The sequence below is a fragment of the Lipotes vexillifer genome, unplaced genomic scaffold, assembly GCF_000442215.2.
Source record: "Lipotes vexillifer unplaced genomic scaffold, Lipotes_vexillifer_v1.1 scaffold330, whole genome shotgun sequence".
Classification (NCBI taxonomy): domain Eukaryota; kingdom Metazoa; phylum Chordata; class Mammalia; order Artiodactyla; family Lipotidae; genus Lipotes; species Lipotes vexillifer.
Genome location: NW_006775627.1, coordinates 356,018 through 381,281, shown reverse-complemented (window position 1 = coordinate 381,281; position 25,264 = coordinate 356,018). Strand labels below are relative to the sequence as shown.

General features: G+C 36.0%; 1 protein-coding gene across 4 annotated transcripts in view; it reads right to left on the bottom strand.

Annotated features, from left to right (window-relative positions):
- SCN9A (sodium voltage-gated channel alpha subunit 9) overlaps positions 1 to 24,870 on the bottom strand; it is an 85,809-nt gene extending 60,939 nt beyond the window's left edge. The window contains exons 1-11 of one of the 4 annotated variants that reach the window (XM_007450047.1): positions 24,565 to 24,870; positions 19,584 to 19,702; positions 19,147 to 19,236; positions 18,453 to 18,581; positions 16,917 to 17,008; positions 15,718 to 15,927; positions 9,759 to 9,822; positions 8,354 to 8,495; positions 6,078 to 6,284; positions 4,166 to 4,453; positions 2,287 to 2,625 (exon numbers count right to left, since the gene is read on the bottom strand). In XM_007450047.1, the coding sequence (XP_007450109.1) occupies positions 2,287 to 2,625; positions 4,166 to 4,453; positions 6,078 to 6,284; positions 8,354 to 8,495; positions 9,759 to 9,822; positions 15,718 to 15,927; positions 16,917 to 17,008; positions 18,453 to 18,581; positions 19,147 to 19,236; positions 19,584 to 19,702; positions 24,565 to 24,822 (1,938 nt within the window). In that variant the 5' untranslated portion in view covers positions 24,823 to 24,870. Of the gene's footprint in view, positions 1 to 2,253; positions 2,626 to 4,165; positions 4,454 to 6,077; positions 6,285 to 8,353; positions 8,496 to 9,758; positions 9,823 to 15,717; positions 15,928 to 16,707; positions 16,800 to 16,916; positions 17,009 to 18,452; positions 18,582 to 19,146; positions 19,237 to 19,583; positions 19,703 to 24,564 lie in introns of all 4 variants that reach the window. The other 3 variants (XM_007450049.1, XM_007450046.1, XM_007450048.1) reach the window with 3 other exon arrangements.
- Between the last annotated feature and the right edge of the window lie 394 nt (positions 24,871 to 25,264).

Below are 25,264 nucleotides of genomic sequence, written 5' to 3'. Positions count from 1 at the left end.
CCGCTCTGAGGCTATGAGGATAAATGACTCAGATGGAAAAGGACAATTAAGACTGATGGAAACTGTAGCAAAATGGAGAATATAAGCTCCATCTAAAAGAGGTGACCACTCTCCAGCTCTAAAGGATTGCTCCTATGCAGGAATATGAGCTCAGTCTTACCAGGTATACCCATTTTTATGTGAAGATGTCTTATTTCTAAATCTTAGCAACTAATTCAAAGTTAAAACGCTATGCCAGTTTAGTGCCGGCCAACAATACACACACACACACACACACACACACACACACACACACGCTTACACACATATATATACATACAAACAACTATACAAGTCTACATTTATCATCTATCTAGTTGTGTGTGGTATGTATGTACATGTGTATACACACACATATACACACACCATTCTACATATATATAGATATACAGATCTAGAGTTGTAAAGTTGTACAGTTGTTTAGATATAGTTATATCTGTGTATATATTAAAACATTGACAAGCAGGCAAAAATATATGTATGTGTGTATGTATGCATGTATGTGTATGTGCAAAGACACATACACATATCTGCAGGTGCTTTATATAGAAATCTTTCTATAACCATGTTTTCTCTGATATACTCTCTAATTTACTGACTTTCCAGAAGCAGAGATTTCTTTTTCCCCCAAACAATCAGTTGTGTTGATTAAATAATTTGTTCTCCATGTAGACATGCCTCAGGTGTCAAGTTTATATTATTTCTCATGCAATTTTTTAATCTAAACTGTACATTATTCCACACTATTATGTTTTGCATTTCTATTGAATCTTAAAGTATCCACTAATGAATTACTCAAGTTTTGTAGTTTTAGTTTCAGGATTTAGAGTGCTACTGATTTTTCTGGGGGTAAAAATAAAGTATTAAATGAAACATTTCATTTAAAAATAGAAAATAATCTCCAAATCTGATACACATTATATAATCTTTTACAGGTAATACACATTGTTGAAAAACAAAACACAACAAAGATCTGATTCTATGCAAATTTAACATGCTCGTTTGATAAGGAAAAATACCTTGACAGAGGGCTGAAGCTGTATCGTGCAAGCATAGAGGTCACAGGTGACCTAACAGCACATGCATTCTTTCAAACCAAACGAAAATACATGTGTGGCCATGGCTTTGATGGAACTTTATTCTCACTTGAAATACTACATTGTCTGCAACTGTGAATTTATGAATAGGTAGCCCAAGTTCAAAGTCAAAGCCTTGCTGATACTGAGTAATGCAGTGTAACATAGTGAGTGGCCTTAAGAGGTTACCTAGATACTCCATAAACCAGAAAGACTTTCAAGCCTCATCACACCCTTTTCTCAAACCACTCAATGATTCCTAAACTCTTGAAACTGTTGTTTTGGAAAGGTGTTTTGTTTTTGTCTTTATATATATATATATATATACGTTTGCATTTCTGTATGTGTTTTGGATATTATGTTTTTATTCACAGATTCTAGATAAAAGAGTTTTGTTGTTTTTTAATGAAAACAGTAAGTTTCATTTATGTATGGGAAAAAGCACAGTTATTCTAAATTATTTCCAAGAAGCCTACCACACATTGGAGAGGAAGTATGGTGGTTAAAAGCACAAGCTTTGAAATAGAGGGTCTCTGTTTGAACTTTAGGACTACCATTTATTAGCTGAGTGACCTTGCACAAACTGCTTTATTTCCCTGTGCCTCAGTTTTCCCATTTGTAAAACAGGGATAATAATATATCACCTCATAGGGCTGTTGTAAATACTAATGTGTCTGCTATTATTATTACTATTATTAACAACTCAAATAAGACCCTTGCGATAAGGTATATATTAAGTAGTGACTTGAAAAAAATAGCAGTAGGTGACAAATAATCCAAATTTCCTTAGAGACATGGGACCTATTATCAACTAATAAGATCAGCATTATCAATGCACTTTGTGCTGATATATAGACCTTTTATAAATTGTTTTCTAAGGGGATGATTCATAATCAAGTACAGTAACAGTAGATAAGTACCTTTTTTCAAAAATGGGGTTTTAAATATCTTGGAATTAGATACCTACAACAATAGCATGAGGAATATGTTAATCAGTTAAAGGTGTGTTTCTAACATAAAAAGTATTGCAAGATGCAGAGGCATTCACAGGACCAGAGAGAAGGCACCTCCAGCAGAGAGACTGATGGATGCAAGAGTAAGGGCCGAGCCATGCCTGAGCTATTTAAAACGTCCTTACACTGTCATCAGAAGTTGCCTTATCTATTATCACCTCTGGCAGAAGCTGTCCATTGGGGAGCATGAGGGCTGAGGGTCCATCCACCAAGGAGACCACACCATTGCAGTCCACGGCACTGTGCATCTTCCTGTTCACCGGCAGCCCTGGGGGGGACCTACTGGCTTGGCTGATATTACTGCTGCGCCGCTCCCGAGGTCTGTGCGGCACAAACAGTGAGCCCCTTCTGCTCTCGTTGTCCCCGAAGATGCTATGCTCGTCATCAGCAAATTCAGTCTCAGATCCAATATCTTTTCCTCGACCTTTGAAACTAAAAAGACTTGTTCTGCTGCTTCGCCTTGCAGAAAACAAGGAGCCATGAATGCTGAGTGGTGACTGCAGAAAAAATAAGAGATGACACGTATCTGCTGAAGCACCCCAAAACAGAAGTTCATTTCCCATAACTTCCACTGAGACCACTGGCCTGAGGGCAGGTGGCTCTGTACAGGTTTAAATGAAACATATTTAAAAACAAAGAAATTCAGCAAAAAGACAAATTCTTCCAAATAAGGAATGAAAAGACTGGAAAAGTTCATCCTTTCAGGACCAGGTACATTATTTGTTGCTGTACTGCTCTCTACAGTTCTGGCCTAGAGTGATCTCTCCATTCATTCTGTACCATTCATGTTGCTATAAAGAACCTATCACTTAAAGAAAGAATTTGGTATTGATGCCCGTTATTGAGCTTTTCATAATATCAACCCATACATTCCATAAGTATTGAAACTTTCTTGAGGCCCAAGACCATGCTGTATGTATCTTTGCGTTCCATTGCTTGCAACTCTACCCTGCATGTTGAGGGCTTGGTTAAGGTGTGTTAAGAAAGACCTTTTGGGACTTCCCTGGTGGTCCCGTGGTTAAGAATCCTCCTTTCAATGCAGGGGACGTGGGTTCGATCCCTGGTCAGGGAACTAGATCCCACATGCATGCCGCAACTAAGAGTTCACATGCCACAACTACAGAGCCGGCGAGCCGCAACTAAGACCCAGCACAACCAAATAAATAAATAAATTTTTTTAAAAAGACCTTTTAATACTAGTGGGTTTACAAAGTCATAAAATATTAGAACTTGGAAAAGAAGCTGCCCAGTACAACAGAGGGGAAAAAAGTCCCATTTATATGACTCATGTCCAAGATAAACCAAGTGTATACACCAAACTGCATATTCTTCAGAAGTATCTAATTGAATAAACATTAGTGCTTGCTATATACAGGACAAGGTGGTAGGCATAGTGAAGAATGGAAAATGGGTATGACAGGGCCGTTACCTTAAAACTAGCTTGGACTGCTCTTGTCATATTTCTTTTTATTGATATCACATGTATTCAAGTTCTGTCTCCCCAACCAGATTATGAAATCTTTGAAGGCAGGGACTTTTATTTTGTATGTATCTGGAAGGGTCTTACAGACTTAAATAGTAGAAGATAGAAATTTTAAATGATGATGTAGATAAAAAGGATAGGAATTCTGCGTGGGTAACTGAAGAGCAGATTGGGAAGAGTGGAGAGGACAGAGGAATCTTTGTGGATGGGTGGCACCTAAGCTAATGGGTAAAGAATAGGTGGTTCTATGCCAGGAGGCAAACAAGGAAGAAAATCATCCCACTTAGAGGAAACCATGTGTAACAAGTAATAAAGGAATGAAAATATATGGCATGTACGTGAGAGTAAACAATCATGGGGGACTGAGGGTATATGAAGGCTGAGAAAGGTAGGACTGAGGTGAAGCCAGTCCATGGCATTGACAAGATGTGGGTCTTGTTCTGTAGTCAGTGGCTACAACAACAACTCACTCCTCTCCTGAGGTCCCTTCCCTCAGAACACTTTGCTCTATGATGCCACCTCTGGTGATATGCATGTGACGGTGTCAGTGGTACCTGGTTAGGGGTAGAAAATCTCTTTTCACGTGCTCGCCTATGACCTTCAACACCAAGGTGGAAACTTTTTCTCCTGATGCTCTCCTCGGATTCCGATTTGGACAATTTCTCATCATCTCCCTTTTCTTCCCCAATGGAGAGTTTCTTTTGATCGTTTTTCTTTCTTCTGTTTCTTCTTTCTTTAGCACTTTTAGAGCTCAGTTTGGATGTTTCGGAAGAACTCTCGGAGAGGCCCATTATCCGGCTTCTCTCAATGCTTGTATATTCAGCCGCTGCCATTGCTATTGCCTGTTGCACCAAGAGGTTACACACACAGTGAGTCATTTCCAGTCTGGGAAACCCTATTATGGGGCACCTGTTTACTACAAATTCAATTATACTGTTCATGTGATCATGTCCCTTGTAAGGGAAGTAATGTCGTTTTCTTTGCACTCTGAATAGAGAGCTTACAAAATATATGTTTATTGCTTCTCCTGCATTGTAATAAAGCCATACTGTGCCTTGGAATTAAACTATTACATACTATTACTATATAGTAAAGCAATTTAAGTAGTATATGTGGAATTTTAAATTGTATATGTAAAAGTTTTAATTTTAGGTAATTCTGGGTCATAAAACACATAAACCATGTGATAATTCATTTGTATATCTTGTTTGGGTAATTAACTCAATATTATCAATAAATTCAGGTACAGCTATACTTTAATGAAGAATGAATTATTTGCAAATAAAATTAATTATTACAGAACAATATTTCAAGAAAATGAAAGAGCCTTTTAGGGGTTCTCTAGGAAATTCCTGAGATAGCCTGGTGCTACCCCTTTTATAAAAATTAAATTTTTATTATTAAACTAAAACAATCCTTGTAAAAATTTGGAAAATAAAGATATTGTGAATAAAAAACAAAAATCAGTCAGAAACCTACATCCCAGCAATAATTGCTGTTAACATTTCTTCCACTCTTTATATATATAATTTTTAAATTGTTTGTATCCTATATTCTATTTTGTATTCTACAATTAAATATATTGTTATATTAATACCTTTTCCTGTCATAATATTCTTAAAACACATCGTTTTATGGCTGAATAATACTCCACGACACAAATATATCATAGTCCTCAACCATTTTCTAATTTTTGGAAATTTAAATGCTTTCTGATTTTTAATATTATTAAAATACTGTCCTGAATATCTTCCTGCTTCAAAGTTTCTCCCCATCACAGATTACTAGCCTCCTCCAAATAGGTTAGATTGCTTGAAGAGATTTGCTAGGTCAAATCATCAAACACGTGTGGAATATTTGAAATTTTGGTTCTCTTAGTACAAGCCTCCTCAAACTTTTCCACTGATGTACCCCTTTGGAGGGAGGAGTAAGGAGAAATCCTCAAGAATTTGTGATTTAACCTAAAGCGGCCACAGTCATAAGTATGATTTTCTTAACATCTCACACGTTATCTTAAAATCCTTGCAACACTAACCAAAACTGATGAACATTTTGCTTTTCTACTCCACAGAGTATCTAACTGTAACATCAAATAATTTTCCCTAAACATTTGTGTACAATTGTTACTCTGGGGAAATACATCATATGCATTCTGGGACTTTGCATAATGCCATACACACAGAGGAATTGTGAGTAACAGGTTTAGGAGAAAGAGTTTAGAACATTCTCCTTGCTGGAGTGAGCTGATTATGTGGGAAGGTGGAATGGGGCAGATGTCAGTTCTAACTCAATCCAGAATTGCTTCCTTTGACCACACCAGAATGAAAATTCAGTTTTCATTTATAAAAATGAAAGGAAACCAGGAAGGAAAATCTCCCCGGGGAAGGCTGAGCATAGGCCACAGGGCTTCTGCTGTTTCCGCTGCTTTTCTACTTCTAGGAAGAATTTTAAATCAAATAACAATACCTCAGCTTCCTCTTGCTCTTTTTTAAGTCGATCTAACATCTGTTGAAATTCTAACTCTTTCTGCCTAGCTTCTTCGATGTTTGCCTGGTTCTGTTCTTCATAGGCCATGGCAACCACAGCCAGGATCAAGTTTATTAGATAAAAGGATCCCAGGAAAATCACCACAACAAAGAAGATCATGTAGGTTTTCCCAGCAGCACGCAGTGTCTAGGGAAAAATGGTAATTATTATTTTAATAACACAAAGGGTTTTTTTGGTAAATCATTTCAACTTGAATGGCATATTAGGTATGTAAATCGTACAGCTCTGTATACTCTCATGTTATCAAAAATATAAAGGAATAAAATTGTATCTTCATCGAAAACAATCAGTATTAAAATACACACTTTCTCAGTACAAAAGATATAGCAGTTAATTAAGCCTGTACTGAAATTAAGTGTGATTCTTGACTATTAGTAAGCATAATAATAACCCTGGATTTTTTCTCCCCTAATCTGAAAATTACTCAAAAACTAGCTGCTTTACTCATTTTCAAATTATAGGACTAGATAATTTCCATAGTATCATTTACTGGTAAAATTATATCTTTAAGAAGTATTAATGATTATGTTAACACAAGGTAGATAGCCTTATTATATGAATTTATGCATTCATCTTTTATGTATTTTTAATTAACATTTATTAAAAATGTTTAAATGTAATACATGGTAAGAAAATTCAAATGGTACAAACAGATATTAAATGAAAAATAAGTCTCTTTATTCTATATCTGAAGCATGGTAACTCAATTGCCTTTTCTATCAGTTACTGTTGTTACTGATTTCTTCTTTTGGATAAATTCTTTGTAGTGGAATTCTTAGGTCAACAGGTATATTCATTTTAATTTTCATAGAAATTGCCATGATATCTTCTCCAGTGGTTCCCAGTAATGTGTGAGAAAGTCTACCTTCCCACATCTAGTCAGACAGTATCTCTCCTTTGATCAACTTTTTGATTTTGGTTATTCTGACAGGTGAAAAGTTGTATGTCACTCCAGTTTTAATTTGCAGTAAAGGTGAGTATCTTTTTGCATACTTAAAAAGTCATTTGTATTTCTTTTTTTTCCTGTGAAGTAAGATTTTTATATAATTTCTACATTCATTTATAATATTCTCAGAAATTAGACATAAAACAGGCCAAAAGAAGAATCTGTAGCAATTTGAGAAGTGATTCATTATTTTTTATAATATAGAATAATCATTTTTGATCTCCTTCCTCTTGGGGTTGGGTACTGATAACATATAGGTGAAAAGATAGAGCCACAATCCCAAGAGGATCACATGTAAGTTAGAGAGATATTCACATGAATGAAGAACTCCAGTACAAGAGATGGATGCTATAAACTGAAGGACAGTCAAAGGGCATGGAGGTGTAGAAGGAACAAGTGAGTTGAGAGAGAAAAACTCAGAGACATGAATTGAGTCTTCCATTCTCATATTAGTTTGCTCAGGCTGCCATAACAAATGCTATAAATTGGGTAACTTAAACAACAGAAATTTATTTTCTCAGTCCTAGGGGATTGAAATCCAAGATCAAAGTATTGGCAGGTTTGGTTTCTCCTGTGGTCTCTCCCCTTGGCTTGCGGATGGCTACCTTCTCACTGAGTCCTCACAAGGTATTTTCTCTGTGTGTGTGTGTATCTCTACTCATGGCTTAATGTTTCCTTCTTATAAGGACATCAGATAGGTTTAGGACCCACCCTAATGGCCTCATTTTAACTTAGTTACCTCTTTAAAGGCCCTAACTCTAAATATAGTCATTCTAAGGTACTGGGAGTTAGGACTTCAACATATGAATTTGGGGGAGATACTATTCAGTCCAGAACAACTGTACATGGGAGTGCACAAAATAAAGAACAGTGAGCACAGGAGAGCCTGGTGTTTAGGGCACTGCAGGCAGGGAGGCAAGTGTGGAAAGCATAGCGTGTATAGGAGTGCTGTGAGAGAACATTACAGTATATTTCTTGCTATTTACCTAGGACCCTGTGGGATGCAATATTCAGAAAGGGGGAAAGAGATCTAGAGATCAAAAAGCCCAGAAGAGTAAGAAAATAATTTATGATTTAAGAACTATCCATTCTAATAGTGCTGGAAATAGAACATGTTTAATTTTAGTACTAAGACAATAGAGTTTTCTCCATTCTAAATTGAGTAAAACATCTCATATATAAAGCTGGTAAGGAACATACATCACATTTTTGTGCAATGAATGCAATGAATGTTTCTCTTGGCACTCACCTGTTGGTAAAGGTTTTCCCAGTAATCCTGGGTCATTAGCCGAAACAAGGCTAAGAAGGCCCAACTGAAAGTATCGAAGCTCGTGTAGCCATAATCAGGGTTCCTGCCAACCTTCACACAGGTGTACCCTTCTGGACACTGACTACATGTGAAAAAGGATATCACAAGTCAGAGTACCTTCAGGATGCAAGCTAAAGGGTACTACAGAGAAGTCGGAAACTCAAGGTTTCCTTTCCAGGGGGACAGTATTGAATTATGATTAAGAACACATTATTTGGAGTCAGCAAGAACTGGGTTTGAATCCCATCCTTACTTTTTACTAGTTGTTGACTTTGTCAAATTACTTAAATTCTCCAAGGCCCGGTTCCTTCCTTCTGTGAGACAAGATAATAATACCTACCTCCAAAGGTTAAGACTGTTATTAAGTTTAAAGAAGATAATGTATGCAAATTACCTAGCCTAGTTCCTGCACATAGAAAGCATTTAATAAATGGTAGCTGCTATTAGTATCATCATCAACATCAATCATTAAGACTTGGAAACTTTCACCAGATGTCATATAGTAGTTCTTGTACCCATAAAGATTGATATATAGGCCTCGAATAAAAGCGTCTCCCCAGATTATTCTTGGGGTGAATTAGAATCAAGCACAGTCAATAGATAACAATTGTGTAAGTGCATAGAGATTTCTAGTTTAAGACTTTTTTTCTTTTTAAAATTAGTGGATTGGTATCCATGATGTCAAATAAACACAGTGTTCTGTGGTGTCTTTAGGAGCAGCAACCTTATCTTGTTTGTTTTTATGTTCCCAGTGTACCCAGAGCCTCCTCCTGGGCAGGGGGCAGTGCAAGAACAAAGGCCCTGCAGCAGAAATAAAGTCAGTGTGTGGGAGAAAGAACAAAATGGGTACTTACATAAATACGACATTCTTAAAATATCTTTACCCCAGTCCATGGGATCCTTTTGTTTAGAGTGGCCAAACTGTCACTGCATTCTGTCACCTATGAACCATACTTGATGGGAGAATGAGTATAATTTGGGGATGGAAAGAAAAGTTGATTTTGTCACTCTTCTTCCCAGAAAGAAGGAAGGCTGGAAACTATCCATCTAACTTCTGGTGGGGTTTTTGGAAGTAATTTTTTTCTACTTTCTTAGGATGTATATGATTTGTATCTTGTCTTAATTCAAGCACTACCTCAAAGTATCGCTTTCAAATGCATGGTATGCATTAACCATGAAAGTTTTAAACTTTGGACTCACTGTGGGACAGAATGAGTCAAAAAATGCCATGAAATATAGGAAAATAATATAGAATCAAAGGTTCTTATTAGCAAACTGATTGAGTTTGATTTTTCTTTTTTTCCCCCCCAGCCTTTGGACTAAACTGAAAACAAATATTACGTACCCTGAATCGGTGCTGAAACCACAAAGGAGAGCATCTTTGGATCCCTCCAAGTAATAAAAATATTCTGTTTAGGAAGAAATTGAACAATATAACATTATGGAGTGTAAGCTTTAAGAGTGACACAGCAGGTCAGTTAATTAATATAGATATATTTACAAACATATTCAGGCCCAGCGCCAGGCAACAGGCATTCATTTATTTATTGTATTCTTATATATTTTCCTTCAAATATTTGTTGATAACCTCTAGTGGGCCAGGCAGTGAATATGATGACAAACATGATAAATAAGATCATCAATGTTATGAAGCTTTCTTTATGTTTAGGTAAGGGTGGAGGCTGGGGATGGAGAAAGACACTTAACAAGTAAGTAAGTAAATATACAAGGTATTTTCACATAGGGATTAATGCCATAAAGAAAATAAATTAAGACAATGTGACAAAATGTGGTCAGGGAAGTCTTTTCTAAAGAGATGACATTCGAGCTGGAACCTAAATGCTACAGAGAAGCCAGCCATTCAAAGACCCTCGTGAGACATCTTGACAGAGTGAAGAGTAAAGAGCAAAACCCCAAGGTAGAAATGAAGTTGGTATATGGAAACAAAAAGGCAAAATGGCCAGCCCAGTTACAGTGCAGTGAGTGGGGAGGTCTGTGGTGTCAGAGGTAGGCCAGGGCCATGTAGCAAGGCTTTGCATGCCATGGAAAGGAGTTTGGATTGTAAGTATGATAGGAAGTAATAGAAGTAGGAAGTAGAGATGTGAGACAATAATTAACATTTTTGAATGTTGCTGTGGCTGCTTTGTGGACTATGGACTATAGGAGGGCAAGTGTGGAAGTAGGGATACAAGCTAAGTGACTACAGTGACAGGTGACATGGCTATGATTCAGAGAGCAGCCGTGGATACGGAGAGAAGCGGATAGAATCAAGCGGACGGGATGTGTTGATGGAGCGCATGTGGGGTGTGTGGAAGAGAGGAGACACAAGGATGTATCAGCTGGTTGAAAGTGGTACCAGTTACTGGGATAAGGAAGAGTGGGGCACGGAATGGCCTGAAGGACAACCAGGAGCTCCGTTTTAGCTGTGCTCCACGTGAGATGATTATTAGGTGTTAAATTATATTTATCAAGTAAGTGACTGGATTGATATGAGTCTTGAGGTCAGTGAAGGTATCAACTATGGAGATACAAAGATGGGCGTCATCGTCAGGCCACGGGACCTGATGAGTTAACCCAGAGAGAAAGTGGAGCTGGGGAAGGGGAGGGAAAGAGAAGGAAAACAGCCCCCAGCTCAGCCCCAAGTATTCCAGAAGGGGTACAGTTGGCAAGGCAACACTATAAGTGAAGGAAATTTATTTTTGGAAATTCTCTCATTGTTTACTCACCAATCAACATCTATTTAGGACTTACTAAGTTCTGGATGTTGAGGATACAGAACTGAAATAAATGTACATTTTCCCCTTTCATGGTACCCTTTGTGCCCATTTTCAGGTGTAAAGGAACTCATAACTCTTCCTTTATTTATTATAATGACTTATTCTTAATACAGGGGGCTGATTCAAACGTATACAGTAAAGGTATAAGGGACAAAAAGAATTTTTTTTAATAAGGGCCCAACTTCCCATCTGGCTCAAGTCAAAATAAATAAAGATGTAATTTCTAGGAGGCTCTGGAGTAACAGCAGAACGAAGACTTGGAAGTCAGATGTACTTGGATTTGAATATTGTTTCTACCCCTTCCTATGTAGGTGAATTATTTTATCACTTTAAGATTTAGCTTCTGCGTCTGTAAAATGTGGATAAGAACACCTACTTTGTAGAGCTGTTGGATTAGTACTAATAGGCTATTGTATGCAAAACACTTAACACAGTGACCCACACTTTCTACATCAATGCTAAAAGAGCAGCAGCTCTTATTAAACAACTTCAGATAAGACTAACTGACTTATATGCCATCGTTTGGTCTTATGTAGAAGATACAAATATTAGAAGACACAAATAAACCAATAAGGCCTCTTAGTTTGGGGTGAAAACTCTCAGTGTTCATTTTTGCAAAAAATCCTGTGCCTTGGGGAGGGTAGGCATGGCAGAATGAGGATGGAGGAGGTTATCATGCAACGTTTCATACATAAACCTCTGAGATATTTTTATTATGGAAGGATTACTTTAGAGTTATCCTTTAAAGAAATACCAGTTCACATTTACCAATCACTGAGGAGCTGCTTTATAAAAGCGGGCTCTAGAACTGCCTGTATGGGCATGTTGCAGGGCTAACACAGTCAATTCAATACACGAATGGTGAAAGGTGAAGCAATGGGAGTAGCTCACTCTGGTCTTGTAGAACACTTGAAAATAATTCCCAAACAAATAAACAGTAAATTATTAGGATAATTAGCCTCAAGAGAATTCAAGGTTAACATGTAAAGGGAAAATGTAATACCAGGAGAAGAATTCCTCTTTTGCACTCCCAGCCAATGATCCCATCTCACATTTTTCTGTGGAAATAAAAGCCACTGGGCTTGACTTAATCCTCTGAGTACGCTGGAGCCTGCTCTTCCATCTTTCCTCCTGCTTCTATGGTGGAGATGTCTCTCCCCTTCGCTCTCCCACTTTCTCAAGGACTTGCTCTCCCCCACTCTCCTGAATTATTAATCCATATTTTACTACTCATTCATTTCTAGCACTAGAAAAACATCCCTATCAAAATCCATCTTATAAAAAAATGCCGGCCATTGCCCCTGTTATTCTAATTCCCTTACAGCCAAATTTCTTGGAAGAACTGTCTACACATACTGTCTTCTCTTCTTTCTGACATCTTATTCACCCGTCACCACCTTCATCCAACCTTGTGTCCTACCGCTCTACTAAACTTTGCTCATGAAAGTCTCTAATGACTTCCGTGTTGTTTAAGCTAATATACATTTCTCTATCCTCATCATCCTTGATCTTGAACTTAATCCTTGATCTTGCAGCGTCATTCAACAGAAGCACTCCCTTTTTCTCAACATACATTTTTCTCTTGGTTTTCCTACTTATATCTTTGCTTCCTGCTTTACTGGCTACTCTTTCTCTGAGTCTTTTTTGGGGTCCTCCTCTCTACCTGCCTTCTAGACATTAGGGTTGTGGAGATGAGCATCTTCTAAACACCAAATTTGCTTTAAACACCAGGTTTCCCATTGTCTACCTACTTATAAACATCAGGGTTTTCAGAAGGATGTGTGTATGTGTGTACATATCTTTTCCCTTTGCTGATTACTTCGAAGTGTGTATCTCCAAATTAGGCAGTTCCTCTGATCTCTATGCTTAAATCTCCAATTGTGTACTTTCTGTCTCCACTTGGTATCCCAATGACATCTCAATTTTAACTGGTTAATAGTGACTTTCTCCTACAAACCTGCCCACTCTTCCCTCACTTCCCATTGCCACCTATCCAGTTACTGTGCCAGAAATGTAGACGAGATCCCCAAGCCCTTCTCTCCCCTCTAATTCATCAGTGGGTTTTATAGGTGTCATTTTGAACTCACATTTTTCACTTTCTGTCGCCACTCTAGATGAAACCACAAGCTTGTCTTGTTTGGAATGAGAGAAACATCATTCTAACTGGTCTTCCTTATTCTAATCTACCATCTACTCTTACCCAATCAGCTCCCCATATGGTAAAGTGATTAAAACCACTGCATTTAAAATAAAATCCAAACTCCTTTCCATGGGCTAAGACATTCTTCATGATATGACCCCTGCCTTTTTCTCTAACTTTCTCTGTTGCCATTCTGCCTCTCCTTTGCTAAAGTCTAACCACACTGCTATTTTCCCATTCCTTAAACACATGATACTCTTTCTTGTCTCAGGGCTTTTCCACAAGCTTTTCCTTCTAATTCAAGGAACAGCCCCCATTTACACTTACACTACTTTATGGCTTCTTATTATCCTTTAGATCTCTGCTTAAATGCCACCTCCTCAGAGAGGGCTTCTCATTTAGTTGGTATCTCAGCCCCTGAGATTTATTTTCTTCACATAGCATTTGTTATAACTTGCAATATTTTTTATTTGTCTGTTCTACTCCTTACTCTTTCATTCTCCCTAGAAGATAAGCTCTGTGGATGCAGCGGCTGAGGTTATCATACTCACTGCTACAGGTCCAGAAACTTGTACAATGCTTAGCTCAGGGAAGCACTCAATAAACCCATGTGATGAATACTTGAATAAATATTGCAGTGAGACTGGGCTTCTATGACACAGAAAACAGGTAGGAAACCAAACTCGGACTGAACACAATCATCTCTGCTGTGAAACTATATTTCAGAAGAAAGTCAAGAATAATGTATAGAGTTGAGGAAGAAGATTGTGGTATAAAATTTCATTGTTAGCTAAGCTGTCATTCACTCATGTGTAAGCGCAATACGAAGATACACTGCAAAATCCAAGAGCTTTTTCTACTCCTTTTGAAAAAAATTGCTTGAAGCAATTCCAGAAAGTTAAAAAAAAAAAATCACTCAAAGTATGAACTCAGGAATGAGACCAAGATTCAGAATAAAAGGACTGGTAATGATCCTAGTTAAAAAAAAGTCAAGTTTAAGTAAGTGCTGTAAACTGATTCATAAAACAGAGTACAAATGTCAGCAATTACCTGTAAGCTCTATAACTTGCATGGTATATAAATTATGAAATAAAATCCTTTGGAAACTAGAAATAAAATTTAAGATCATATTAATAAAAATCAGAAGCTGAAAAAATAAAGAAAAGCAAAGGAAAATATGCTACATTCCTCATCAAATGCTGGTAGTAAAAAAATATACATTAAAAATTTTACTTTGAAACCCTTCAGCTTTCTTGTTTCAGGCTTCCTTTTTTTCAGTTTTCTTTATTTACAGTCTTTTACTATATTAGCTAGGTTTTATTTGCCTTTATATTACTCAGTGAGTAGGAAAAAACACATTGAGTAAAGTAAAAAAAAAAAAAAAATGATGTATACGACTCTTTATTATTTAAGGAGAATTAACACCTGACCTTTACTCCCTGATCTCCTTCTATCAAAGGCACTTGCATGTCCACCTTACCTCTGGATCTAATTATTAAGGTTTATGGGTTCACGTGGGCAACACCTTACAGACACACTGCAGGTATCAGACAGAAATTTCAATCTTGCTAGATTTCATTCTCACCCAAACTCATCAGCTCTGGTGAGAGAAACTGTGTTAGGGATAACTATTTAGAAAACATGCCGTTTATGCTTTCTGTAAGATACTCTAAAATACACTTGTGAATTAAGTAGACTTCTGAGACTGTGCGTACAGACCATCGTAAATGGTATCTACAGAACTAGTTCTGATGAATTAAACTATGATGGTCATTAGCTAGATTGAGGGAAGCCATTAGAAAGCTGTAAAACTCATCATTGGTTATAGTATGAGGATAGTGCTGATAAAGCTGAATAAACTGTTCTGCTTATACAAATCTTTAGAAATACTACTGAGACATTTTAATATGTGATAATATTATCATTATAACATGATTAACATGACTGTACAATGTTATAATTATAAGAAAAATACAAGGGTAAAAATATAATTATATTACTATATAATAAATTATACTATAAAATAAACATAAGTATAAATTACTCAATAAAACTACAGTATATAAATATATAACTTATGAAATTTAATGGTCGATATCATTAATTCATAGCTAAATTTATTTTTCTAGAGCAAACTTATTCTTTTTTATCTTACAGAAATTGAGAATTATGGAACTATCCCATGTTCTTAATACCAGAACCGCTAGAAAGCTTAGATCCAGGGAAATATATGAAAATATAACATGATCCAAATTCACATTGCAGCAACTTTCGCTATATTTGAGTGCTTTTGAAATAATTAAAATGAAAGCAACATTTCATTGCCAGAAGAGAACAATGCTCTTATCCTTATTTCAACCTATTAATAACTACAAGGGCATTCTTACTTCCATAGTCTTCTTCATCGAGAGTATTCAATATGCTTTCTATTGTTTCATTATTTTCAAGCAGAGTCCGCACACATTTTTGCTTCAGGTTGCCCATAAAGAGCTGCAGCCCAATCAGTGCAAACACGCTCAGACAGAACACAGTCAGGATCATGACGTCAGAAAGCTTCTTCACAGACTGGATCAGGGCCCCTACGATGGTCTTCAGGCCTGAATACGGGGAGGAGAAATAGGTGTTCAAAATGAAATAAAGCCTCTGAATGAGAAACGAAAACAAAACACAAGCTTTCCTAGAAATGCATGCATTTTATCAAACCAATGATCTTAAATAACCTAGTTGGAAAAAAGTCTACCAGCTCAAAAGGGTGGACTTGCTGTTTTATATATTTTGTTTCTGTATATTACAGCAAGTGATTAAAAACTTTAAATACTTCCAGAGAATAACCAAACTGTCAAAATGAATAATTTGGTTGCTCAAACCATATCCACACTCACTTGAAAAAATAATTTTTAAAAAGTGTCAATTCAGTGAATGTTTGTCAGACAAAACATCTCTTTATAACGACACCAAAACAGAAAAGAGGCTGAATTGCAGCACACAGTGACAACTTACTAATTTTCAGTTAAGAAATGGTTTGTTGAGGAAAGAAAAAAACATTATGTCATGCAATCCTCCCCATGCTGATATTTTATATCTCTTTTCTTAACCATATGAAAAGCAATAAAACAAATTGAAATTTTCATTCCTGGATAAGCAAAATGGAAAATGAACTGTTAGACAGGAGGGAAAATTTCAAGTTGAGATGTGAACCAAACGGCCATCTTCATCGCCTAAGACTCATGCAACTGATTAAACTCAAAGGCTGACTTTTAATAACGATTGTGAAAAACGTAAGAGATCAAATTTAATTAAAATTGCATAAGAGAAAGTTTTTCTTGTTTTTCCATCAAAAGATCAAAGTCAGCCCCGGTGTTTAACCCCACTCTCACCTGGAATGACTGAAATTGTTTTCAAAGCTCGGAGAACTCTGAATGTTCTCAACGCTGAGACATTGCCCAGGTCCACAAACTCTGTCACATATCTGTAATAGGGGAGTTTATACACAAACACGGTAACAACACACACACACAAACAAAGAACAACTCCCAAATAGTTGGAGTTATGAGTGGCCTAATGCTTCACACCAATTACTTCTTACCTGGGATTACAGAAATAGTTTTCAAAGCTCTCAACACTCTGAAAGTTCGAAGAGCTGAAACATTGCCTAGATTTACAAATTCTGTTAAATACCTGTAGAATTAAATCAGAGTTATTCAGAATTTAGATAGAGTCTATGATACTTACCTGTGCCTTTAGTCAAGGTGTTTCCTACGCTTGGAACTTCTTATTCAAATTTACAGTTCTGCAAGTCTTTTGCTTCTATCATTACTAATTTAATTTGATTTGATTTGAGTCATTTGATGTGAGCAAAATACAAACGTATTGTTAAAATGGTTTCATACACATAAACGCCTAACTAAACAATTAAATGCTTCAATTACTAAACTTCAATATTATGGTAATATAGAAATTTAATATTCTATAAAATATCAGCAGCAAACCTAGACAACTGTATGCTAATTCAAAGAAGCCAGACACAAAAAGGTCATATATTGTATGATTCCATTCATGTGAAATGTCTACAATAGGCAAATCCATAGAGACAGAACACAGTTGAGTGGTTTCCAGGGACTTGGAGGGGGAGAAGGGAATGGAAGTGACTGCTTTCTGGGGTGACGAAAATATTCTGGAATTAGAAAGTGGTGATGGTTGCACAACTTTGTGAACATACTAAAAAACACTGAATTTTATACTTTAAAAATGGTAAAGTTTATGGCACATAAATTTAAAAAAGGAGACCCCTGAGAAGATGCAGCCTTCTTTGGCACAGTGTTGCCTTAGCAGGTGGTGGGTGGCACTACAGCAGTCTTATATGACCACAAAAAGAGCCAGTCTGAAGGACAAAGAGGTGGGGCAGGTGTGCGGGAATTGGAGACTAGAAATCTCAAGACCCTTCTGTATTGTCTAAATCCCTCCAATGAACATGTATTACTTTTACAATTCAAAATGACAGAGGGAAAATACTGTATATAGGTTTGAGATTTAAAAAATAAAGAAATGTTTCTGACAAATATATTTAGGAAAAGAGCAGCAATATGAATAAATTAAAATTATATCTTAATGTGATACTTTTCCCTTGAAAATAAACTGTGGATGCCTATGTAATGCATACACAATGCATTAATGTTAGGTTTAGTAGGCAGTGACAGCCCTTATAAAAAGATTTATTTCTATATTTTAATATACTTATTAGCTTTTGAATAATATAGGTTAATAAAAAAAAAGAGCACTGTACTTATAATAAATGCCTGAGTTTTTTCTTATAGGTTTTACCAGATTTTAAATAAGAACTTGGAAAAAGTGTGACCCTAACTGGCACCACATATATTATCTATCCAAGTACTGAGCATGGAGGAAGACCATCTATCTTAATGATGTCACACACTTTTGAGTAGAAAATGCTCTATCTGAAAAAATATTAATATTTTTTTGATGACTAACTTTCATACAGTATCCTTTAAATGCAACCATTATATGCAGGAAAAGTCAAACCCCAAAAGTCTGTTCTTACTGGAATACTGTGCTGTCTGAGACTTTCATGAGTTTGGCATTTCAAAAAACTGAAAGTACTTACGCAAAAACAATGACAACAAAATCCAGCCAGTTCCAAGGGTCACGAAGGAAAGTGAATTCTCCTACACAGAAGCCTCTTGCAAGGATTTTTACAAGTGATTCAAAAGTATATATTCCAGTAAAAGTGTACCTAGGCACAAGAATCCATTGGGATATTAAGTGTGAAAAGAATACAATACCATGTGAATCTTTATAGTTAATTTTTTCTGATCAACCAAAGGACGGCATCTATTGGAGTATGGCTGTTGGTTTATGGACCCATTCTAACTCTTAGAATAAACTACAGTAAAGGTCCTTCCAGAAAATCTTAAAATGTACATATCAGAAACACTCTCAGAAAGTAGAGGTATTTAAAAATTACTAAGAACACAGGTATTAGATCTGCCTAGAAAATTCCTGCATTGTTCCTATCAGAAATATACCCAAGGACAAGAGATATGTGACATGTCTAAGAACAAAGCAGGGTATCTGATAAGGTCTTTTTTCTAGAAAAGACTGTAGCAAGTATTATTCTATTCTAATATTAGCAGATTAATATTGTAGGGGAGAGAAAAATAATTGAAAGAAAAGCAACTATGTAACATGGGAAGATAAACACCACAATATTTATAGATGTAATAACTTCCTGGTATAAAAAGGAAAGGATAAAAATGACCATACTAAGACTATATTAAAATGTACTTAAACCCACTTACTCTACATTCTTGGTCCAATCTGGAGGGTTACTCATGGTCATAAATATGCAATTCGTCAGAATAGTGCACATGATAAGCATGCTGAATGCGGTAGCTTAGAATCAAGGAATATGATAAAAGACCACGGTAGGAACTTTGAATATTTGATAAAGACATTTGTTGAAATGCTAACAATTTTTCCTTAGAAAAAAATTCTAAGCACGTCTATAGACTTAAAAAAAATCTCTTTGAACAAGGGAGTAATAGACAAAAGCAATTTTTCCTAAAATACTAAAATTGCCATTCTCCCAATCTACTCACAGATCTACACCAAATTATATTGAGATTGGTAAACCAGAGTCTTTTCAGGTACAAAAGGACTAAAATCTATATTTTAAAAAAATAACAAAAACGGCATTTTAAAGAACCATTGTAAGTAAGCATTTTAAAAAGGATATGAGTGTACTAAAATCTTAATAGATATTCTTCTGAGAGGACTGAAAGGAGAGAGCATGTACAAAGCAGGTGTGGCATTGAAACGGAAGATTGCTTTCCCTTTGTTCAAAACTATGAAAGTCTGCAGGAGTAAAAAGAAAACAGTGTGAATCGAGACTCCAAAATTTCAGTGTAGTAGATTAATATCTGCAATTTACCTCTCCATGTGGTAGGGTCATATTAAAGAAACACTGCCATCAGACTCAAGCAATGTGGTTCCAACACCATTGATGCAGCTCTTCACGTCATGTTGGCCAATGAACTCCAAGTCCATTGTCCATTTCATCAGTATAGTAAGAAGTGAGCCATTTATGAGCATGTATTATTTAGAGCTTTCAAAATACAGTTTTCACTTTTTCATATCTCTTCAACACCCAAATCAGTAACAATAACTTGTGGCCACTGTAAATATTTTAAAATACGACTTAGTTCTTTCATTACATTGCATTTTATGCAAACCAAATAGATACTAGCTATCCTTGATTTTTATCATATCACTTAGAGAATTTTAATACTTCTTGGCTATTGTCAGGTTTAGTAGCAAATGTACCAAAATATGAGTTTTCAAAAATATTTTCATAAATTTAAGGAATATTAGAGTTGAAAGAATCCTACTACTCAGTATGATTTTCCTATTTTAGATGTTAATGCCAATAACAGCTAAAATAAAAGAACATAAATTAAAGGACTTGCTTGCTACTATCCATGGCAATTTTTTGAAATAATACGAATAGAACCAAACATTTAAGAAATATGTTATGTAACCATTGCATGAGTGACATTTTCCATGTCTTTGGTATTTAGTTGAAAAATATGAAACCCAAACAAACAAACAGCAATAATAACAAAACATTAAAACAACCAAAGGAGTTGGCTTGGAAATCAGAAAGACCAAGTTCAAATCCTTGTCTTATTTTTCTGTGGTTGGCAAACAAATTCCTTGTGTTATCCAGAAGACACTAATTTGGTCTTTTTGTTGTTGATTCTGAATTTTATATGTTTATAAGGGAGCTTCTGTTAAAAAATATTTTTCACCAAACTGGAGATGTAACTTCGGGTAATCTTGCTTTTGTATGTGGCAGAGCCCCCAAGAAAACAACAGAATCTATTATTTTCAAATGCCCTTTTATACTCCTGGTCCCTTTTACTATACCAGTTATGCATAGTAAATTAAACATAATTTAACATAAAGTTCACTTTTACATTGAAAATTAGTTTTAAAATTAATATCTCACCTCTGAGTACAACTATTGTTTTCTTAAATCTCAATACACTGCTTTTTAAAATTCGTTCAGCCATTATATTCTACAATTGTGCAGTGAGCAACTATGGCAATAAGAGGCAATGAAAGGAATTTGAACATAAATGAGGCATGAGTTTTGCATTCAAGGAGCTTCCTAGAAAAGTGATAAGAACACAATAACTCTAATACAAGGCAAGATGTGACAGGTAGCATACAGAGAAATACAAATGGCAGAGCATGAGAGTAAAGAGAGGGCATGGTCACATGTCTGTCAGAATAATCAGGGGACTTCATGAACCAGAGGTGATCTGAGCTAATGTGAAAATCATATTACTGCCTCAACTTGGCAAGATCAAGTTACCCTGTACTTGAAATTAAAAAAAAAGAACTGGTTTACTATTTTTAAATTCAGATTCCCAATTTTCATTTTCATTAAAAGCTTCTTTAGGATTGTCTAGGTTTATAAACAACCAGGAGTTAATTACACGTGGGAAAAATAGATATGCCTATGAAATTTTGGGTAGCAGAATGGGTCTCTTTAGCAAAGTCTAAAATCCTACTAGGAAATGCATAGATGTCAAGGTCTGAATAAATTTTTTTTAATATTGCTCACTTATTTAATAATTTATTGAACACAAAATTAGAGAATTAAGGTACTTAAAGAGTATAAGCATTGGAGTTGGACAGATAGGATTCTAAATACCTGATCTACCATTTCACAACTTGAGATCTAGCACTTCATGTCTGTGAAGCTTTTAAGTTCTGGTGTATTGTAAATTCTTAGTAAATGGTAGGAACAGCTGCTGATATTTTGGGCAACATATAAGGCACCAATGATATGAAGATAATAAGACATTGTACCTGTCCTCTTAATACCCACAGCAGAGGGTGATTGGCAATTTATTCTTTCTTAAAGACACAAACTTTCATCTCTAATAAAGGCACTGCATAAAACTATTCAAAAGCACTTAATATATTCATCACACATGAAAATGAAGCCCTAACTTCTATCATTAGTTTATTAAGTGTCCTTTTTTTAACAAAGCATTGATAATTACACATAAGTTAAAATCTGAACCCAGGTCAAATCAGGAGTCATTTATATTTTTAATTCAAGCAGTGATTATAATGTAGCAGAAATAAAGTTCTTGTCAATTAGTGTGAAGAACCCGAAACATTAAGGAATCAATCCACACAGAAGTCAATCCTGAAGTTGCAAGTGGAAGTCAAAACTACTTTAATCAAGAATGATTGAAGGGCTAGGACATGGCACAAAAAGCTGATCATTTAAAGCTCGAAACCAAAAAATTAAAATAAAAAGACTCGGTAATCCCTGTGGGTATTTATTCATCTGTTAATAGAGGACCATGAAAAATAGATTACTTCATTTGACCTAGCTCTACTCAAGTATACTGATGCAGATGTGCGTTAGGCTTTTAATGTGGTTGGCGTCATATTTGATAGGAGCTGGGGCCAAGGTGAGGGATTGGAATCCCACCCCTAAATATTCTCCATTAAAGTTGTCTACCACACACCTAAAATGATTCCATTAGTTAATCCTCCATCCAAATACAAACATTTTCTCCTTACCTCCCAAGTCACTTTAAGCCAATATTAGTTTATATCTCTGAATTGGGATTTATTTGAGAAAGATTCCTTTCCTCCTTCAGGGGTTCCTGGTTAAGTAACATCCAGGCCCCCTTGAGAAATGGGAAATGCAGGAGGTATCCATGAAGAGCCAGGCATTTGTAGTAAGTAAAATGAGAAAGTACTTTTTATATTTGCCGGTTTCATTATTTACCCATTCATTCTTCCATTCATTTTTGTAAAGCTGTGAGCATGGTGACTGCTATACAACAGAAATTAAACTAAGAGATGTTATACAACAGAATATTTCAGTAGGGAGTCAAATCGACTTGAACTAAAAAATTTGTGACAAAACTTACTAGCATGTAGCATTTTGTAAGTTACTTGTTTCCCCCAGGTCCTTTGTTACTTCCTGTCTTACCAAGTTATAGTAAATATGTGTGCTAATTTGTATAAAAAGTCTAGTGCCTGACACAGAGATCCTGAATACATGTTAACATTCTTCCTTCCTGTGTCAGAATACTGATTGGTTAATTGGAATGCTGGGTAGTATCTCAAAGGCTTCTCAGGTATTCTGCTTTCTCCTTCTGTGCTGTCAGCTTGCTGAGATGCTGGCTTTAACAGTGAAGCAAAATATTACATATTGTTATTCATAGCAACTATCCCAAAGAAGACGTGTTTCTACCATCAAAATTAACTTCATCACATTTTCTATTTCTTAAGACATTTCAGTGCCCTTTATTTTATTTGCTAGATGTGTTATCAATAAATAATCTCTTTTATTTACATCTTAAGTCAAAATAGTTTTTTTTAGTGGACTTTATCCTGCCTTTCTTGACCTCTTAAAGATAACTCTGCAGTTGCCATGCAGCAAAGCATTGTTGGAGAAAGTTATGGAACCTGCTGATCTAATCCTTTACTGTCTCCTCTTTGTCAAGTTCAGTCTGGTTGTATCTGCTACTGTCTCAGAAATGACTGTAATCCCCTTCTCATTTTCTTGGTAGAATAACCTTTGTAGCAGTGTTTCAAACTCTCCCCTTTCCTTAAGGCAATCAACACCTTCTCAGATCTGCTGCTCTCAAGATTGACTCTCAAAGGACAATTTCCACTCCTGTAATACGGAAAATATTGATATGATTTAACATGCATTTCCTCAGATGTGCCTACCTTTACTTCAACATATCAGGACTCAAATTCATCCTCCTATTTGCCCTTCAGGGCTCACACAGTAAGGCTTCACTCCATTTTTCTAATGCAAATACAAGCTGACCTGTGGTTTATCCCTTGCCTGTTAACATCAGCAACTAGCTACTTACTCGATCCTCTGTATTTCTCTCTGAGAATAATTTTTCTCCACTTTCAAACATGCTATTTATACCCTACGTTGAAAAGGTTTTCAATTTATTCATTACCTCAAATGACCATCTTTCTGGTGGAAATATCTCAAATTTTTCAGCATGCATCGACTGCCACCCACTTCCTCTTTTTGCTTGCTATCCACCACTATCTTGTTTTGATTTCCATCACCTAACACAAACTGCTTCCAAAAAGTTACCAACTCATCCTCCTTGTTCATTCCAATAGCCTTTCTCCAGCCTCAACCTTCTGGATAATTTTATGAGATACTCTCTTCCCTTTTTTTTTTTTTTTTTTTTTTTTGATTATAATGTCTTGCCTCTCTGACCATCTCAGACTCTTTCCTTCCAAACCCCTAAATGAGTGGCTCTCTAAATCCCATTATTAGTTGAGTGATTTTATATATTCCCATGGATTCAACTGTCACCTCCATGCACATGCATTCTGGACATATCCCCAAGACTTACTTCTCAAACTGACAATTATTTTGTTCCTACCAGGATGCACTTATGTTATGTCCCAGAACATTATACTGAACGCCATTAAATTAAAAAAAATCAAAATAGTATGCCAGTGACAGAACCAGTTTTGATGAAAAATTAGTAAAAGTACATATTCTGAAAGAGCCTACATATGTATTTAACTAAACATTTTTGTCATGATGTGGCTTTTCACTAAATTCCACTTAATCTCAATTTAAAATATCTTTCTGTACAAAAGAGGTAGAGACCACACCATTGCAGGCACAATAAACTCACTTTTTTGTCTGCATAGTAAGGGTCCAGGTCCTCCAGGGGCTCCGAAACCATGCCCTGAGGGATGTCCCCATAGATGAAGGGCAGCTGTTTGCCGGCTTCCAAGTCACTGCTTGGCTTTGGCCCTTCCTCATCATCGTCTTTCTTTTCTTCTTTGGGTTCCTTTGTTTTTCCTTCAGCAATACGTTGTTCAATGAGGGCAAGAGACTGTTTTGTGAAGTAGACAAAGCTCTGAGGTCCTGGGGGAGGCAGCATTGCCATCTTTTCATCCTGTATATTTTATTTCCCCTTCAGCTCCTTACATAAGAGGCCTAAGTAGAAATAAACAAAGCCTTAAGTGGTTGCCAGCCAGGGACGGCACTTGAAAAAAATAATAATAGTAATAGTAATAATAAAACAGATTTTGGTTTCAACTACAAGAAGTACTGTGTTCACAGAATTATCATCATGTTGAATGAGCACTTATTAAGTGACTACTATGTACATGACTTATTTTCCATGCTCTCTAATGATCTTTATTTAAGAATTTGAACTTAACACTTCACAGATCTTAAAGTGATAACTTAATGAAAAATATATTTAATTCCCTTTATTCTTCATCTGTATTTACTCTTAGTGCAATTCAATTCAACTTTCCTTGTTTAAAAATCTTTATGACAGTGCTTCTGATAGCACCACTCTCCAGGTTCCCTTCTTGCCTCTC